This window comes from Amblyraja radiata, chromosome 26, assembly GCF_010909765.2.
Source record: "Amblyraja radiata isolate CabotCenter1 chromosome 26, sAmbRad1.1.pri, whole genome shotgun sequence".
Lineage (NCBI taxonomy): Eukaryota > Metazoa > Chordata > Chondrichthyes > Rajiformes > Rajidae > Amblyraja > Amblyraja radiata.
Genome location: NC_045981.1, coordinates 9,367,441 through 9,387,767, shown reverse-complemented (window position 1 = coordinate 9,387,767; position 20,327 = coordinate 9,367,441). Strand labels below are relative to the sequence as shown.

General features: G+C 39.5%; 1 protein-coding gene across 1 annotated transcript; it reads right to left on the bottom strand.

Annotated features, from left to right (window-relative positions):
- Positions 1–6,847: 6,847 nt before the first annotated feature.
- On the bottom strand, positions 6,848–19,456 carry polg2 (DNA polymerase gamma 2, accessory subunit). Its single transcript, XM_033044185.1, has 9 exons — positions 19,328–19,456; positions 17,047–17,708; positions 14,047–14,176; positions 13,210–13,315; positions 11,004–11,177; positions 9,626–9,766; positions 8,246–8,326; positions 7,903–8,003; positions 6,848–7,075 (listed from the first exon to the last, which is right to left on the bottom strand). The coding sequence occupies exons 2-9, from the start codon at positions 17,531–17,533 to the stop codon at positions 6,919–6,921; spliced, it is 1,377 nt and encodes a 458-aa protein (XP_032900076.1). The 5' UTR covers positions 17,534–17,708; positions 19,328–19,456; the 3' UTR covers positions 6,848–6,918.
- Positions 19,457–20,327: the final 871 nt, after the last annotated feature.

The following is a 20,327-nucleotide window of genomic DNA, read 5'->3' as shown; positions in this document are numbered from 1 at the left end:
TAAACCCATGAGAACATCTATACCTAACCTGAAATCCTTTTAAGCAGCATCTCTGGAGAGAAGGAATGGGTGATGTTTCGGGTCGAGACCCGTCTGAAGAAGGTCTCGACCCGAGAAGTCACCCATTCCTTCTCCCCAGAGATGCTGCCTGTCCCACTGAGTAACTCCAGCTTTTTGTGTCTATCTTCAGTTTAAACCAGCATCTGCAGTTCCTTCTTACACAATGAAATCTTTTTAAGCATTTCTCATATATACCATGTTTTTTTGCAGGAACTGATTCAGAGTGTGATTGTGAAATGAACTATGTCAATATTGTAAGAAAAAAAGCAGGTAATATCTGTTATTTATTTTACTAACACCAACTAACAGTGACCATGATAAGATGGACTCATTTAATTTATACAGGTCTGCCATTTATTGTTGATTTCATGTTGTGCTGAAATGTTTGAATAGCCCAGTAAAATTATTGGTATTATAAAAACACCCGAATACTGTAGGTAGACAATACTGTAGATCTGAAGAAGGGTTTCGGCCCAAAAAGTTGCCTATTTCCTTCGCTCAGATAGATGGTGCCGCCCCGCTGAGTTTCTCCAGCAATTTTGTCTACCTTCAATACTGTAGATCATTGGGTCAATTTGGATAACAACCCAGTGATATGAATATTAATTTCTCCAACTTACGTCAGAACTGGGAATACTCTAGGATGAAAGGGTTAAGTATTCTGTCTTCTGGAGATTATGGGATACCTCGTGGTTTATTGAAGTTAAGTTTCATTTTCCTTACTGTTGACATCATCATTCTTGTAAAACATGTGATGTTCGATGCTATTGGGATTGGGTAAGATGTATTATACTGTGTATGAATGTAATTGGGTGGAAAGATTGTCCCAACCTATATAACCATGTGATACTGTAGTTATTGGTTTAGAATTACTGCCCATTGTAAGTTACCTCCCACTGTATCAACTATATATACATGCTAATTCCTTTGCTTGAACACTTGGTTCTCTGTGATTGTACTCGGAGAACTTCCTTGGGCAGGACAGAGAATCAAGGTCACCATGGTGAAATAAAGGATGTTCAAAGTATTCTAGTCAGTGTTTTCACTGAACGAACTAAGGGGTAAATACCGGAATTATCACAAGTAACCCACTCTCTTCATCCCTTCCCCACCCAAGTCGCACCACCTCCTCGTTTTCACCCACAAACAGCTAACAAAGGCCTGTTTCCTTTATCATCGTTACTTTTTGGCATATCTTTCATTCATTGTTCTATTCAGCACCGAGGCACTGAAGAAGGGTCTTGACCCGAAACATCACCCATTCTTTCTCTCGAGATGCTGCCTGTCCCGCTGACTTACTCCAGCTTTTTGTGTCTATCTTAGGATAAATTGATCAATGTATCACCAAAGTGTTCCTCCAAGATTGTAATCTGCTAAATAACTTTTTAAAGAACTTCATAATTCAATGGTGAGGATTTGACTTTCAATCTTACCTTTGCCTATCCTCCCTGCTGGAATTGCTGGGATGTTTTGCCAAGGTATGGCCCTATAGCTCCAAAAGGATGTCTACATGGTCAACGAGCTTGGCACTGTCTGATCTCCAACTATATCTCCAACTTGTTCTTTTTCATTAGACCAAGTTTTAACTCTGTCAGGTCAGCTGGCATTCAACACTCTGGGCTCATCCTTAAACTTAAGGGACGGCCTAAAATGACTAATACAAGAGAAATAAGAATCATTGAGTTATTCAGCACAGAAACAAGTCCTTTGGTCCATCATGTGCACACTGACCTTCCAGTACGCAACAACACCAAACCCATTTATCAGCATTTGGTCCAGAGGCATTTAACATCTTGACAATTCAAGTAATCATGCAAATACCTTTTAAATGCGGCAATGTCTTGAAGATTTAACTTGTATATGTTATAACTTACTTCCACCTAATTATACTCATTTTGCTTTTGCAGCTACCAACATGGATTCCAGCACGGTAAGTAAAATATTACAGCTGCGAATTTTTCTGTGGATATTACTATGACAGTATGTAAGGTATTTATATAGATTACAGCTTTATGAAATTAGATGGATAAGTTTGAATGTCTTTTGCATTGATTTAGCAAGTCCACCAGAAAAAACAAACTGATAACGGCTGGGAAGAAACTGTCCCTGAATCTGGTGGTGTGCATTTTAACACTTCTATACCTTTTGCCTTATGGGAGAGGGTAGAAGAGTGGCCAGGGTGTGACTCATCCTTGATTATGGTGCTTGTCTTGCCGAGGCAGCGCGAGGTATAAATGGAGTCATTAGAAGGGAGGTTTGTTGGTGTGATGGTCTGGGCTGCATCCACAATTCGCTGCAATTTCTTGTGGTCTTGGATGGAGCTGTTCCCAAACCAAGCTGCGATGCACCCTGATAAAATGTTTTCCAAGCTGTTAAGGGCCTGTCCCAATTGACGAATTTTTCCGCAACTGCCGGCATCATTGACTGACATATCAGGTCACCGAAAAAGTTGCAGCGTATTGACGCAGTGTTTCCTCAAGTGTAGCAACATTTTCTGTCACAGCTGGATTTTGAAATGTACAAAATCTTTTGGCGACCCTGATATGATGCCGGCAGGCGCCGAAAACAATCGGCAAGTGGAACAAGCCCTTTATGCTTTCTGAGCTGTTAAATTTATGCAACAAGTTTGCATTTAATTATTATTGCAATGACAATGCAAAAACGGAGCACTCCGGAAATAATTTTGAGTTCTTCTCTTGTGACAGAATGAAGATGACGTTACATATACCGAACTTAACTTAGCATCGCCAAAGAATAAGAACGTACCGCAACAAGAAGGAACATTATATGCCAGAATTAATTTGCACCAGCAGTGATGGATGGCTACTGAGAAATCAGAACGTTTGTTGCACAGACGTATTTTTTTAGCTGGAGAATTCTCTGTGAAATGAGTTAAACAAAAAAACGTTATAAAAACAAAAAATGCTGGAAACTGTCAACAGGCCAAACAATATTTGCGGATGCAGAAAAAATATTTAAAATCCAAGATATTTCCTCAAACCTGAAACATTAACTGTTTCTCATTCCACAGTTGCAGCTTGACTGCTTTTTTCAGTTTTTATCCCAGACTTATTATTCTGATTTTTAGTACTTTTTTCATTAATTGTGCTTATGCTTTACCTCATTTTATGTTAAGTAGCTGGCCATCGCGATAATATCATGAAAGCAGATGATTTATTTGTGATGTGGAAATAAACCAGCTTGCAACTCGTAGCAGAAGCAGTTTTGTGCATTGATGTTCTATAATGCCATGAAGAAATTAGTTGCGTGTTTTTGCCTTAAGTCACTGTTCTTGGGTTTATCGTGTGCTACCACTGGTCCCATGATACCCAGTAGGAGTTGTTCGATTCTGGAGGTCTTCACTAGAGCCCGGACCTAATGAAGTCATGTAATATGTTAAACAAGGGCCAGGAAACCTGAAGAAGGGTTTCGGCCCGAAACGTCGCCTATTTCCTTCGCTCCATAGATGCTGCTGCACCCGCTGAGTTTCCCCAGCAATTTTGTGTACCCAGGAAACCTCCCGCTAATTGGAACTCATCTCTTTCCCACTAGTGAATCAAAACTTTTCAATGTTGAGCACTGAAAGCTGCAAAGACACAGAATATATTCTGGATAGCAACTTCAGTGTCCACCACTATGAACGACTCTGTGACACAACTGACCAAATTAACTTGAAACAAAATGCCGCCAGATTGAACTCACTAGAAACGTTGAGGTAACCTATGAGAGAAAATGTTGATCTTGTCCATATTAACCTGCATCTCCTTCTAGTGATGAACTTCCATCTTTACACCCAAATACATCCTCCATCATCATGCTTGCTACTATTGTTGCTGCATTATTGATTCATTATTGTCATGTGCACTGAGAGTGAAAATCTTTGCGTGCTATCCTGTCAAATCATACGATGCATGAGTATGATCCAGCCCTACATAAATACAGCAAGTAGTGCAGAGAACAATACCAGACTGCAGAATGTGATGTTATGGCATTAATTGCAGAGAAAGTGCAGATTGACAAAACATGCAAGGACACAATGAGGTAGGTTGGGAGAATCAGATTATACTTAAGTTATGAGAGGACCATTTAGTATAGTCTGATAACAGCAGGGAAGAAGCTGTTCCTGAATTGGATGGTAGGTGCTTTCAAGCATTTGTATCTTCTAACAATAATAATATATTTTATTGTCATTGCACATAAGTGCAACGAGATTTGTTATGCAGCTTCCGTCCGATGTCATAACTTAAATAACTAATAAAATTTAGATTTAGATACCTTGTTTATCATTGAATTTACATGACAGCATTGTTCTCGAAGCGGATGGAAACTCCAGATGGAGTAGGGAAACGTTATTGATGTCCACGAGTACACCTGTCAACTGATCCAGCATAGTTGCCGGGGACATGAGCAAAGACAAAATCTGGGTCAGTTGTTTTCTGTATGTTCATCTCCAGGAAGCCGATCTAGCATGTGCGACAAAAACAATGGATACACGCACAACTAAAGCTGTCAGGGCGATGACATCATTCCACCAATAGTCCGTTGAACGAGAGCATAGAATGCATTGAGCTCGGAGGGGCGGAAACTGTTATTCCCATCACGCCAAGGAAAAGCAATGTAACAATGCAAAATAGTGTAGCAGCCCAAATCTGTGTTTTCATTGCAGACTGTTACCCACCAGCAGCAACAGAATTCATTCCAATATAACCTACAACCTTGAGAAAGCATAAAGCTCAGGTTGTTTACCATGCAATCAGACCAACAACTCAAAGACGAGTGCAAAAGAGCACACTAGGAGCAGAATCAGACATCTTTGGGCGGCACAGTGGTAGAGTTGCTGCCTCACAATGACAGAGTTTCCGTTTCCAATTTTCAAACCAGAGTTCGATCCTGACTAGAAATGCTGTCTGTGTGGAGTTTGCAAGTTCTCCCTCTGACCACGGGGGTCTTCTCTAGGTGCTCTGGTTTCCTTCCACATTCCAATGATGTGCAGGTTTGTAAATGGAGTGTGTCGGTAAGAATTGATGCGAACGGATGATTGATGGTCGGCGTGGACCGTAGGCCCTGTTTCCACACTATCTCTAAACTAATCCTTAAACTAATCTAAATCGCCCAATAAATCCACAGATCACTCCTTTGGAAGTGCTGCATTTTAACCTTTTGCCCAACTCAATATATTCATTTTGCAAGATGTCATCCTTTTTCCTATCCATGTAATTTGTGCCAACATGCGCAATGACTTCTGGCTGCTCACTCTCCCCCCTTGAGAATGCCATGCAGCATCTCTGACATCCTGGACCCTGGCACCAGGGAGGCAACACACCATCCTGGAGCCTTGATTGCTGCCATAGAATCTTCTGTCTGCTGTCTACTATGGTCCTGCCTGACATTACCCATCCCTACTGATCCTCTGAGTCAGGCTCTATGCCAGAGATCTGACTGCTATCGCTGCTCACCCCTGACTGGTCATCTTCCCAACAGTATCCAAAAGGGTACACCTGTTTTGAAGGGGAATGGCCACTGGGGTCATCTGCACTCTGTGTCTACTCCCTTTCCCCATGTAACCCACCTACTCTCTTCCAGTATGACAATTTAAAATAAATGTATGGAAAATGATCCTTTCTCAACTAAACAATGTATAATATTGGATTTTGCCTGGGCAGATTGGGCTTGATTTTTGAACTATATTTTCTCCATTGTGACAATCATTTTTTAACGTTATATTTACATATCTAAATCAATATTTCTTTAGGAGGAAAGGGCACAGTAGGGGTGGTGGCTGCAGGATGAGAGAACTGTAATTCATTACTTGCAGGTATTCAAATCGTTTTAAACAGTTATGAAAATTGTGAAATTAATCAATATTTAGGATCCTAAATGAGGTTTCAGATGAATGGAGTTGATCCAAATTACTAACAGTTTTGAGTGCAGGTTAATAAGTTGACATTCTTCTCACCACAAGAAGATGATCATAACAGGAAACATGCATCAGAGCACAATCACCATACTTGAATCACCAGTATAAACACATTTCTAAATCTAAATTAAATCTAATTCTTGCTAACTGCATTATAAACAGAACATGTTTAAGATGTCTATACCTATTAAAAATATTTTTAAATGATAGTTACTTCCTGGGAGGTGTACAGCTATGTCACAATAAAGCTCTGCTACATACAAATAGTATTGCTAATTTAAAACATTTGGGCATGAGTTACCCCAAGTGAACCCAACCTAATACAAGGCAAATGACATGATTCATCTGGGGCATTGAATTCTGGAGGATATTTAATTTTAAAGATGGTACAAAAAATGTGACAACATACAGCTGAAATTCTGTGAATTTTAACAAATATTGTAGATATAGCTGCCCAATGTTTCTTCACATGAAGTGGATAGCTTCTCTTCAAAGCTATATACAGATCGCCCCCAGAATATAGTAGTCTTCCGTTACAGTGAACTGTTCGTAACCCCACCAATTCGCAAGTTGAAAATGCGACCGTGAACCGACTTCACGCATGTCAAAAGATACCTGCAGCTCTGCAGCAGCCAGCAGATCTTCTATCAATCTTCTCAGTTTTGTCATGTGCTTTTGTAGTTGGAGCCAGTTCCCACTCCTGACTGGCAGTCTTTTTAAAATGCAGGAAATCAATTACATCACATCTATTAGCAGCTAACTGAGTGATAAACAACTCCATTTTTTTTAATTTGTCAATTTATAAATCATATACTTGAATGTATAAGTGCATATCAGAATATAGTTAATGACCTAAAAGATCACTAATAGTTTCATCACTGAAAGGCTTGATGGTTTTATTTTAAATTTTAAACAATCAGTACTATAGAGACATCATTTTCTCAAGATTCCTGAATGTACTTAGTGAGAAAGTCCCTCACTTCTGAGATGTGAACCATCTCTTTCATAGTTGTATCTCGGTTCCGGAGATGTATTAAGCCATTCTCTAGGGTAGTCTCACTGACAACAATTGTAAAAATGACTCCCATCTCATCATACCTGCCAGGAGAGAAAGTCAAGTGAATTTGGTGCCGTCTTTGAACAGTTTCTGTAGATATTGAATTTTTTTTACATTCGCAAACACAAAAACAAAAAAGCATTAGTGCCAGGAAACAACGTGGCTGCTACACAGTTGGAATTTCCCTTTGTGTTCTATTTTTAAACTTTCATTCTGAGCCAATTAAATGACATTTTAATTGAATACAAATTAAACATTATTCTTCCTGAAAGGTGCAGTATCATTTTTCAGCTACAAAAATAATCCTTCCAACCCTTGATGTAGTGACTATGCAAAAAGCCATTATATAAAATCCATCAAAATTTAGAATAGTCTAAACCAGGCACGTGCGATGAGTAATTACTCAGGGTAGGCATTCAGTCGGCTTTTAAAAAATCTTAAACCTCGCATGTGCAGATTGTTCTCCTCTCCGTAAGCTGTCAGTCGACTTTTAAATGATACTGCACCTTTAAAAGCCATATCTCTTAATAAAGTACCGTATTTCCCGACAATGGTCATCCATCTAAAATGTTTTTATTTCTTTTATTTCCAGATACTGCTTCACCTGCCCAGTATTCCCCATTTCTGTTTCCAGTTTAGAGTGAATAGGGAATTCAAGGTAACTAAAACACATCTCTTATTATACCAAGTATAAATATGGATATTATTTGTAAAAATTCAACTCAATATCTAAAAAGATGTAATATGACCATTGATCTATTTTTTTGTAAAAAGTACATACAATTTAACCACATTAAACTTTAAAAAAAGTTTAACTTGAACCTTATCAAGATTATTCGCTCAATAGCAATGACAAAGTACTTCTTACTTTATAGCTAGCTGCTCCATTGACAAGTGCATAGTTTCGAGGTAACCAGGCCAGACTGTAATTCTTTTCTCCAATAACTCTCGTAATAATCCCTCACATACCTGAAAAAAAATAACGCCAAAATGTCAAAGGAAACTAGAAAAATGCAACAAAAAAATAAATAAATAAGTCTGAAGAGATCTAATAGGAGACACAAAATTATTCAGAAGATATTTAAAAAGTGAAAAATAAAAATGTTAATAAAAACATTTAAACAGAATAGAACAATTAATTAAGAATGTCCAGATCCATGACTTGTTTAGTGGCATAACTTCATGGTTTTTATCATAAAAATACAGCATACCTGACGCAACTCAACCGTAGGTCCTTTTCCAGTGTCCAAAGCTACTTTGTATGGAGCTAGAAACGGATGAAGCTTTAGCACCTAAAAGTTCACATGAATGTTAATTTTGGCTATTTTCAAAGCAAACACCGAGCATATGTGAAAAATGTCAAATAACATCTTTAAATAAGTGTACTTAATTACACTAATGTAATTATAGAACCTAACCTTAGACTAATGCAGCAAGACAAGACTGATGGGACCCGACCCAAAATGTCACCTATCCATGTTGTCCTGAGATGCTGCCTGACCCGCTGAGCTACTCTTGCACTCTCTTCAAAAGAAGACAGTCCATCCTTCCTGCACCAGTTATTTGCAAAAAAAATGGCAAAATCTGGATATCTAAAGTAAAAACAGAAACCGTTGGAAATATTTGGCAGATCAGGACGAATCAGCGGGAAGAAAACAGAGTTAATATTCAGGTTGAAGACCCCTGTCAGATAGGGGCCAAAAGAAGCTTTAAAACTGCAGGGAAGGGAATATCTCAGATTAAGTGAAACCAAGGTGATCTTCTACACAAGGACTATTGGTCTTGATCCCACTGACCTTTCATCATGGCTTTGCAAATTTTATTTTTTCCAAGTATAGAGATGTAATTTTCTCTTTCCATTACTATAGTATCTGCTCTTGGATCATAACATTTCAATGCATAAAAGCATTTCTCCTAAACTCGCTACCCTGATTTTTTAAAGAATTGCCTCAATTTAGTTGGTCACTGTCCCTTGCCCTCTCCCGTGTCCCTACCCAATTGCTGATTGTCCTTCCAGTCCCAGAATATTTACTGCCCAAAGTCTATAGCCTACCCAAGAATGCTTTGAGAGTATTCTGCTGCCTGACTAATACTGTTCATCAACAACCCTCTTTGTCGTTTGTTTCTTCCTACTCAAGCATCAATTTTTAAACATTGCCAAAACTCCCATTAAAAGTGGACAAAACAAAATTTTTAATGGAGTGTCAATAAAAATTTAAATGGAGTGTTCTGGAGCAACTGCTCATTTTATGGTAGATCTTATCAACCGGAAGATCAAAAGTCTTCGGTTTACATAATAAACCTGCGTGTTTAAGAACCTTTGCAAACAAAGTAAAACCAGTAACAAATGTAAAACCAATGCACCCAAAAAGTACTTGTCAAAACAAATTGTTAAATTAAAACTCGGGGAAATAATTCTCATAAATTTAAAGTTCCTTTGCCGGTCAACCCGAATGCGAAGTTTACTGGTACCAATGAGATTGCATTTGTCAGAATGGGGTACTTTCCCAAAACGTCACCCATTCCTACTCTCCAGAGATGCTGCTGAGTTACTCCAGGTTTTTGTGTCTATCTTCAAGCATTTTGCTTACCTTTTTTTGATTTTTTCTTAATTTAGAATCAACTTTCTCAATTAACTGCAGTGAATCAAAGAGAAATGCGATCACTCCTCGATCCAGATTCCCATTCATCGATAGCACATACGGAATAACAGTTTTCCTCCCATCTCGGCCCTTTTGGGATCAATAAGCATGTTCTATAAGCATTGATTCTCCTTTCTTCTGAAATCCCTCATGATATACTTCCATTCATCTAAAGCATTTTTGTGCATTTCAGAAATATCATAAAATTTTACATGTTATGCATTTAAAGGCCCCATTAATAGCAATGAGATAAATAATGTGTTAATGTTCTAGTGGTGTCACTTGTTTTCATAGTTTAGTTGGCAGGCTGTTGGTTGAACACCCGAGGAAAATCAATGCTCTTTGAACTGTGCCACAAGAATTCTTAAAATGTCATCTACATCATTGGCATAAATCCTCTGATTATGTGAAAAAGCTGGATGAAATCAAAAGTAGGCAAGTCACCGGGATCACATGGGATGCATCCAATGCCTTTGAGGGAAGTACAGGGAAGAAATCGTGAGGGGACTGGCTGCGATCTTCCAATGCTCCTTGGATGCAGGATGGTGCTAGAGAACTGAAAAGTAGCAACTATAGGCCCGTGAGTTTAACCTTGGTACCAAGAAAGTTTTAGAGGCATTAATACAGAATATGAATTAAAGTTATATTTAATCCAAGAGAAAAAGTGTTTTTTTTTTGTTTTTTTTTAAAAAGATGTTTGGTTAGAATATGGAATGCATCATCAGACGTGGTGAGGGAGGCTCCATGGCGGTCTTGAAGAGGGAATTAGATAAGAAAATGGTGGGAAAAAAACGGCAGGAAAAAGAACCAGTAAGAGGAACTAAAGAGATACACTAGGAAGAAAGCACTGACATGAACGATTAAATGGCCTCCTTCTGTGCTGCAACTATTTTATGATTCTCCAAGTGTCATTCAAAGGATGATACATCTGACAATACATTTGCTTTATATTACACTGAATGTTTGTCAGAGATGAACTTCAACTTTGATTTAATTTAGCATGGTAACTGCTATTAAGGGATATGGTCTTAAAATGCTATTAAGGAATATGGCATGATCTCTGCCAATAAGGGAGCATTCATTATTATCAGTCCTACGATTTGGCTCTCTCTTCTGCCACAGCTGAAGTCAATTGGAAGAGAGGCCAAAGATGAAACCTTTGTTCTTCAGCCCGTATTTACTATTCTTAGAAGGATCTATAATTCTTAGAAGCAACTATAATTACAGCCATTTTAAACAATATCTCTGTCCCATCTATAATTTACCAATGTTTTTTAATAGAATTTCTGCAATATACACTACAAATAAACAATGGTCACACACATACTTGCAAGCTTGATTTATTTCCATGGTGCTCACGCAAAAGATCTTTGTCTCCCAGATTTACCAATGTCTCAATTGGTTCCTTCCCCCAAGGAAAACTGAAGTATAGTGTAGTTCCTTTAATTCCATAATTATTCTGGGAGTCACCGGCTGTAAAACTTGATGGACTTTTGGCAAACTATAAAACAACAATGATAGAATAAAAAACAATTCATTAATAAAATAGCTCATTCCTTTCCCAATCTTTAACACTATCTAAAACAAGAGAAAATGTTTATCACCAGGTGTCAGGAACAAGTCTAAAACTAGGGAATCAGCTATTCATGACTGAGATGAAAATCAACTTTGTTACTCATAGTAGTGAATTTTTGAAAAATCTTTACCCAGAGAGATATTAAGGCTCAGTTGGTGAATATATTTTTTAAATGCATCAGTAGATTTTTGGAAAATATGGAAATCAAAGGCTTATGGTGCTCAAGCAGGAAAGTGACGCAGAGTTAAAATTTTAGCCATGATTGTAAAATAAGGGCCAAATGGCCCATGTCCTATTCTATTTGTTATGTTTTTCCCCCCACAAAGTTTGTACCCCAGAAAACAAAATTTAGCGCATACTTTTTGGACAATGTGAGATTTTACTTCCACATTAGACCCATTATTCCTGTAGGTCATAAGGTCATGTGAGAGGAGTAGAATTAGGCCATTTGGCCCATCAAGTCCATTCAATTATGGCTGATCTCTCTCTCCCTACTAACCCCATTCTCCTGCCTTCTCCCCATAACCTCTGATGCCTGTACTAATCAAAAATTCAAGGTAGACATAAATGCTGGAGAAACTCAGCGGGTGAGGCAGCATCTATGGAGCGAAGGAAACAGGCGACGTTTCGGGTCGAGACCCTTCTTCAGACTAATATGGGGGAGGGAGGGGGGCGGCCTCAAGTCGGCCTCTCTCCACTGGCTCCCAGTACGGTACAGAATCAACTTCAAGCTCCTCTTATTCGTATACAAAGCCCTTACCGGGCTTGCCCCCCCCCCCCCCCCCCAATATCAAAAATCTTCTAACCCACCATTCTACCTCCAGGACCCTCAGGTCAGCCGACTTGGGGCTACTGACTATCCCGCGGTGTAGGTTTAAGCTCAGGGGTGACCGTGCTTTTGCAGTTGCAGCACCTAGACTGTGGAACAGCATCCCTCTCCTCATCAGAACTGCCCCCTCCATCGACTCCTTTAGGCTCAAAACCTATTTCTACTCCCTAGCGTTTTTAAGTCCCTCCGAAGGGGCGCTGTAATTAGTTTATGTATGTATTGTTAGGTCTGTGTACCATTGTATGTAGCACATTAGTACCTTCATTGATGTACAGCACTTTGGTCAACGCGAGTTGTTTTAAAATGTGCTATACAAATAAAATTGATTGATTGAACCTCACTTCTGGGATCATTCTTGTAAACCTCCTCTGGACCCTCTCCAGAGCCAGCACATCCTTCCTCACATAGTGCCCAAAATTGCTCACAATATTCTCAGCCTTACCAGCACCTTTTAGAGCCTCATCATTACATCCCTGTTTTGTATACAAGCCCTCTTGAAATAAATGCTAGCATTGAGTTTGCTTTCTTTACTACCGATTCGACTTGCAGATTAACTTTTTGAGAATCCAGCACCAACACTCCCAAGTCCCTTTGCACCTCCGATTTCTGGATTCTCTGTACATTTAGAAAATAGTCTACGCCTATAATCCTACTGCCAAAATGCATGAGTCCACACCTTGCTACACTATATTCCATCTGCTGCTTCTCTGCCAACTCTCCCAACCTGTCCAAGTCCTTTTGCAGAGTCCCTGCGTTCTCTACACTCCCTGCCCTTCCATCTATTTTCGTATCATCCACAAACTTGGCCACAAAGCCTTCAATCCCCTGGTCCAAATCATTAATAATCAACAAAATAAGCAAGTATCGAATAAAACCCGTCTCAAATTATTATTAAAATGTATATACACAAAATGCTGGAGTAGCAGCGAGATGCAGCATTTCTGTTTAGAAGGAATTCCTTCCATCTAGAGATGTTGCCTGTCCCACTATTACTCCAGCATTTTGTGTCTATCTTCTGTGTAAACCAGCACCTGCAGTTCCTTCCTACACATTTAAATGGTGTAACTGAGTGAAAAACTCAGAGAAAAATATTCTTAAATAAATATTGTTTAAGTGGGAACTTCTTACTTTCCTCCACCACAGCAAACGCTGACGCACCCAGTAGTCTAGCCAGCTTCCTGAGGTCCGAGGAGAACTGAACCATACCAATGATGCCAATTCCACTTCTGCAGTTCTTTAAAAATAATGCGAGATTAAAGTCACAAGAATCACTAAATTGTTAGAATATTACTCTTTTATTTAAGTGACATTTTATTCGTGGCTTGTTCCACGAAGCTACATTTTTCTTTCAAAGCAGTGAATTGAAATGTCCAAACAATCAACTGAATAGTGCCAATAAATCCAAAACAACACAGAAATAAAGCCGCAAGGGGTCATAATTCGGTGACAGGCAACTTACAACATTGGTAACAAAACTGCTATGAAAGAGAGAAACATTAAATGCGGCATTGAGCGGAGAAAGTTACAAACACATCAACAGAACTGGGCATTGCTTTGTTTGTAGACAAAAAGTGCCCCTGTGCATACACCAGTTAGCGCGACTCTAGTGGCTCCTATGCAATAATTTACTTTCACTTTTTGAGGATCCAGTATGATGTACTGTTGCATTCTGTCACTAAATATAACACACTACCACTGGGTACCTGGAGAGAGCAGAATATGCCACATATCAACAAATTCATATCTTACATCCTAATTGGGAGTTTACTATGCAAATTTGGGGTCCAAATTAACACAGGAGTTTTGAACGAATCGAGAGGGTCAGCGTAGACATAGTGAGATTTGAGGACCTTATTTCAAACCAAATAGATTTTGCTTTATGTCTGTAAATACCTGATACCATTTTACTGTTGATAAATTATTCATGAAGCAGGAAACTATTGTATGTTTATTTGAGTTTCTTACCTTACTGCATTGAACTCAGTTGGATACTCAGGTGCAGTAATGGGCTGATAACATACCCCAATCTCAGCCAAACCAAAAGGTAACTTCCTGTTGACAAGATTCAAAGATTTGGTATATTCACAAAATGCTCCTACAGTGGATCAAAAGAAACAAATGTGAGCTTCAAACTTCAAAAAAGTTACGTTAGTTATATGTTAGAATTGACAAACTTCAATCTTAACCACCTTTAACTCTGACATTGGGGGTGACAATCAATACAATCAAGACAAAATAAAAATTAAGTTAAAATGATGTGCAATGGAGTTATTTGAAAGTCCAGTTTTAATGCACACACTCATGCTTGTTCATTTCAAGTCAAGTACATTGTTTAACCAATAATTGGATTTCTAGGTGGCACCACGACGGCAGCCTCGCCAACAGTCTGTCTGTCCTATCGTCTTTTATTTTCGTTATTTTTAGTGTGTTTTAAAAGTTTGTGTTAATGTTCTCTGGTTTGTTTTATGTGAGGGGTGGGGGAGGGGGTCGGGGGAAACTTTTTCCCCCCCCCAATCTCTTACCTTGCCAGAGATGCGATTGTTTTCTGGGTCGTATCTCCGGTCGCTCTGTGGCCTAACATCGTGGAGCTGGAGGCCTCGCTCGGGACTGAATTTGAGCCCCATCGCGGGGCCGTGGACTTACCATCGGAGCCGATTCCTTGCCTGGGATCGATGCTCCAACCGCGCGGCCTGCGGACTTTAACATCAAAGAGCTCGCAGTCTCGGGAGAGAGTCGGGATGCTCTAACGATGCAGAAGGTTTGACTAGCCCCGACCCAGGATCAGATCGCATGGCCAATTCCTCACTCTCCTCCCTTCTACAAATTTTAGACTTTTAAAATCCCAATTATTTCCATATCACTATGTAATTTAGCTAATTTCTACTTCCTTAATTAGCGTAATTTAGCTCATTTCTACTTCCTGCTCTTAAAAATTGATTTCCCATCTTTAAACATATATCCCATAGCTCAAATTCATTTTTTTAAACTGATTAAAAAAATGTTTTATAAAACTGAGAATCACAGCAAATAGGTCAATACTGCCATCACCTGTTGTTGTAGCAGAACTATCGTCAAGTTTTTAATTTCCTAACAGCCCATCTTCAATCAACTCCCAGATCGTAGAAACTGCACACAGATTTCCACAGTTCAAAAGGCGGAGCTTTGTAACTTTGTTAGCGCGCCGTAGGTTGCTGCTATTTGTATACATCGAGTATACAAGCAAAGAATTTCACTGTGCCTAGTCACATGTGACAATAAAGTATTCCATTCCACATTCTATTATTCTATAGATCAGTGCATACAATTTGGATGAAATTAAATAGCTGGTTGTCAATTTATCATGCATGGAATTACAAGCAACGCTTCAATTTTGTAAACTAGCTTCAATTTCAGCAACTTTATGGCTTCGTACTCCCAGTCTATTATCTAACAAACTGAAGATTCGCCCTCTTTTAAGTTTCCTCCTCTCTTTCACTAGAGACTGCAAAGGTCCTCTTTCACTCTATGATTTCCACTACTTTCCAACACTTTGACCGTGTTCTCAGTTTCACTATTTACCCTCTTCTCTCCCACATGATTTGTATCTGCCAATCAACCTCTTCTTACTTGCATTCACCTATTGCTTGATCGTGCCTCCACTCCACCTTTTTATAGTGGCTATTTCCTCTCTACTCATTCACTCCAGATGAAATGTCTAAATCCGAAACATCGACAATTGATGCTGCTTGACACACTGACTGCTGCCAGTTTTTTTCCTCCTTGGAGAACATTACATAGTTCAATTCTTACATAGCTTCAGGAATTATTAATTGAACAGCAAAAAGCTGCAGATGCTACAAAGTTAAAATTAACATAAGAAACCGTGTAAATGATTAAATTAGCAGGTCAAGCCTACTGTGGAGAAACATTTTAGGACGATGCACTTTCATTGATTGGAAACATTAACTGATTTATCTCTCTGCAAACACTGATGAGCATTTTATTGTTTTGTTCAGGATCGATTAATTCTCTACAAAACTCACCGTCAGGCCTAACAGATTTCCACAATTAAGGAGACAACAAAAGCAAGGGGATAAGGAGAGAGGAAAGGGAGTAGTGGAGATACCAATTTAGTTGAGTTTATTGTCACGTGTACAGAGGTACAGTGAAAAGCTTTTGTTGCATGCTAACCAGTCAGCAGAAAGACAATACATGATTACAATTGATCCATTTATCAGGTACCAGGAATCGAACCGATACCATGTACTTTAAAATCAAGTACAGGTACTGCGTTAACTGATAAAAAATAAATAGATTATTTCGTTCTGAACTGAACTAGCTGATTTTTTTCTATAGAAAAATCTACATCATAGACCCTCACCACTCTGGACATGCTCTCATTTCACTCCTACCATCAGGAAGGCACCAGGAGTCTGAAAACGACCATCAGGTCGTTACACAACACTAACCTCAACTATGAACAATGGAACAATTGTTAGTCAGAGGCTGGTGAATCTGTGGAATTCTTTGTCACAGGTCGTGGAGGCCAAGAATGGATATTTTTAAGGCAGAGATAGATAGATTCTTGATTAGTTCGGGCGTCAAGGATTATGGGGAGAAGGCAGAAGAATGGGGTTAGGAGGGATAGATCAGCCATGATTGAATGGTAGCATAGACTTGATGGGCCGAATGGCCTAATTCTGCCCCTATCACATATGACCATATGATTGTCTTTGGTTGCACTAAGGACTTCAGGGTTTTTGTTGCACTCGTATTGGGGTTATTAGTTTATTTAATTTTTATGTTTATCAAATATTATTTATGTCTATTGTATTGAATGATCCATTATGTTGCTGCAAGTAAGAATTTCAATGTTCTGGTTGTCAGCCGATATGACAATAAAACACTCTTGTTACCTCATTAAACATTCTGGAAGCAAAATAGAATGAAAAAAAAGTTTAAAGAACTAAAATGATGCCATGATACCTTGCAGAAGATTAGGTCGTAAAACGATGTATTCCTTCAATCTGTCTTTTAGTGAGAATATTCCTTCTCCATTCGTATCTTGCTTATCTAATGGTACTTGCAATGTTGCAACATCCACCAGTTTCATTGACCTGTTGTCAGAATTCTGATTCCCCTTCAACTGATGAGGACTCTGCATTCCAAATACCTGCTCCCTGGATAACACCATCGAGTCCCACCAGTTAGTAACCAAATTCCTCTTGAGTTCCATTCCCAAATGTCCGTAATTGAAATAACCATTGACAAGCATGTCTTGTGTGATTTTATCTCCAGATAGCAATTGCCTGTTCTGACAAAGCTCAATCAATGTTTCAGTAAGTCCAGAAAAGTCATAAGTAGATTTACTATATTTTCTTAAACTCAGCCAAACGCTAAGAATCTTCCGATCATTTTGGAACACCTTATTGGAGATCTTCCATTGCTTCGTAATCATGATGCCAAATTTCATTTATAAAAGAACAGGACAAGTGTCTTTCATCACTTCAGGATGTTCCAGAATTTAAAGTCCATAAAGTACATCTTGAAGGTTTCATAAAGGCAGAAAATACTGCAAAATGGTGCCGGTGATTTATCAATGTTGCATTTATCATATTGCCAAGAATAATCTTAATATGAAAAAACACCTGTGGATAAAAAATAATTGAATCTTGGTAACAAAATGTTTTAACCTTCTGATTTAATGTAGTAGCATCTCAAACAAAACTAGATTCATCACTGCAATGATTACAGAAGTGTCTTGTCATCTCTAAACCAAACTAAACCTCTTCATTGAATTCAGAAAGTAGATTTAATATGGATGCAATATGTTACAAGAACATTATTTTGAAGTTTGCATTGCTAAGTAAGCACTATCAATGGCAGCCAATGGCTATAATTTGCTGTGGTGGAAAAAAATATCATCTCACATTCTCTGATCTCTATACTTTTGTTATCTCTTGATTCGGATGTTTCTTGCCAACATTTTTCCACACCAAATAACTGGCTGGCTTTAGACTAACAGTGGTATGGTGTTTTAAGGAGTGGGAGCGTTTTAGGAAATGAATTCTATAGCTCAGAAGAAAACATGAAATGCACAAGAGGCCGGAAAGGACGGTGTGAAAACATCTTTACACTGGCTTGGTTTGGAGGTAATATCAAAGTATGGAAAAACTCGGGTTTTAAAATCATTTAAAGGCAAGGATGAGACTTTAAAATTGATGCGCTGTTCCACTGGAAGTGACAGTGTAATGGGTAAATGCGGTTGGATGAACCACATTGTGCCACAAGAAGGCAATTTCATGAAGTGATTTGAAATCACGGTCCGCGAGTGTGGAACCAGTCAGCGTGGAGTCCGGATGCTGGGACAGAAGGGCCCGCTGAGCTGCAGTTCACCGAATGTACTCCAGTTGGCATTGCATGGCAACAGTCTGGGTCACGGGTCGTGACCTCAACTGCTATTCAACCTCCCTATTCTTCCTTGTGAACATGGAATTTAATCTCAGCAGAATCAGAAAGATGTAAAACTGATTGGGCTCAATCGTGTCATGATCTTTGATCTGAAGGATCTTGATCAGAAATGCCACCTACCCATTCCCTCCACAGATGCTGCCCGACCCATTGTTATGCTGTATATTGTTCAAGATTCCAGCATTAGTAGTTCCTTGCATCTCAATACCCTGTCAGGAGTCCAGAATTCTAACATAATGGTTCCCTCTCAACCAACCACATTCTCAGGCACCCGTGGGCTGCACCGCAGAATCCTGACAACCCGGAGCAGATTACCTCTTCGACCCCAAAGAATCACACAAAAAGCTGGAGTAACTCTGCGGGACAAGGAATGGGTGATGTTTTGGTGATTGATTGGGTTACCCTCGTGCAGTTTGACTGAACCCTCGTGCAATGTGACTGAAATAAGTTATGGAAAAGTTAGAGAATGTATTCCCAGTCTGCCAATCTACCTCGTTGTGGCCATTGCACTTTTTTCCCTGCACTTTCTCTGTAGCTGTAACATTATATTCTATTCCCTTTCTCATTTTGCACTACCTGTTGTACTCATGTAGTTTAACCGAACCCTTCTGCAATGTGAATGAACTTTCGTGCAGTTTGACTGTACACGTGTGTAGTATGTTTTAACCTGCATAAGCACACAGGGTTTTTCCACTGTACCTCACTAGACGGCTGCAATGATCAAATATGGGTGTTTTAAAAACCAAAAGCATTCACAGTTTAAAACAAGCGCGCACTCAAGACAGCTCCTACCCGCCGACTGCCAGCAGCCGGACTCCGCGCTGGGCTCAGTTGACGGTTGAACCGTCCACCGCGCTCCAACTTCCCGCTCGCCGGCCAGTCGCCGCGCGACCTCACTGTCGTCACTTCCAGGAACAGCGGCCACGCTCCCCCATCGCGCGTCCATATTCACGCATGCGCCCCTCCCCCATCCATATTCACGCATGCGCCCCGTCCCCCGTTGGCGCCATTGCAGTCGGTCGTCGTCTCACATCCGAGAAAGGGTGCGAGTGCAGGCCGTACCATTCCAGTCATAAACAAAGCAAACCGCTTGTGTGTGTAAAAAAAACCCCAATTCAATTTGTATCGCGGTGATTATTGTTCCTCACAGAGGGTAAGAGTAGATATTTATATATCCCAATTGTCCTATCTAAAGACACAGGAGCAGAATTGGGCCATGATTAGGCCGACAAGTCCGCCTGATATATTTGTCCCTCTGAACATTCCCCTGCCTTCACCCAGTAACATTTGACACCTTTACTAATCAAGAACCTACCAATCTCCACTTTAAAAATAGAAGAGGCAAAAAGCTGGAGTACTCCACAAAAAGCTGGAGTAACTCAACGGGACAGCGGGTACCTCTGGAGAGAAGAAATGGGTGGTTTCGGGTCGAGATCCTTCTTCCGCTTCAAAAATATCCATTGACCTAGCCTCTGCCATCTGCAGCAATGAGTTCCACAAATTCCCCACCCTCTGGCTAAATAAGTTCGTCCTCTCTATGTGCTAGTGTAGAGCCAATGTAGAGCTGAACCATTTCTGGAAGTTGATATATTTGTAATGGAGACACTGAGTGGTGATACATTTGAGGTGATCTTTAAAAATTAGTTGTAAGTAAAATGTCAATTTTACATCCTTTCCACCTTACCAATGAAGAGATGCAATGCCACTTCATTTCACTGCACATCTCGTATGTGTATGTGACGAATAAACTTGACGACTTGACTTGCTGAGGCTCGAAAAGGCGCTGGTCAGACTGC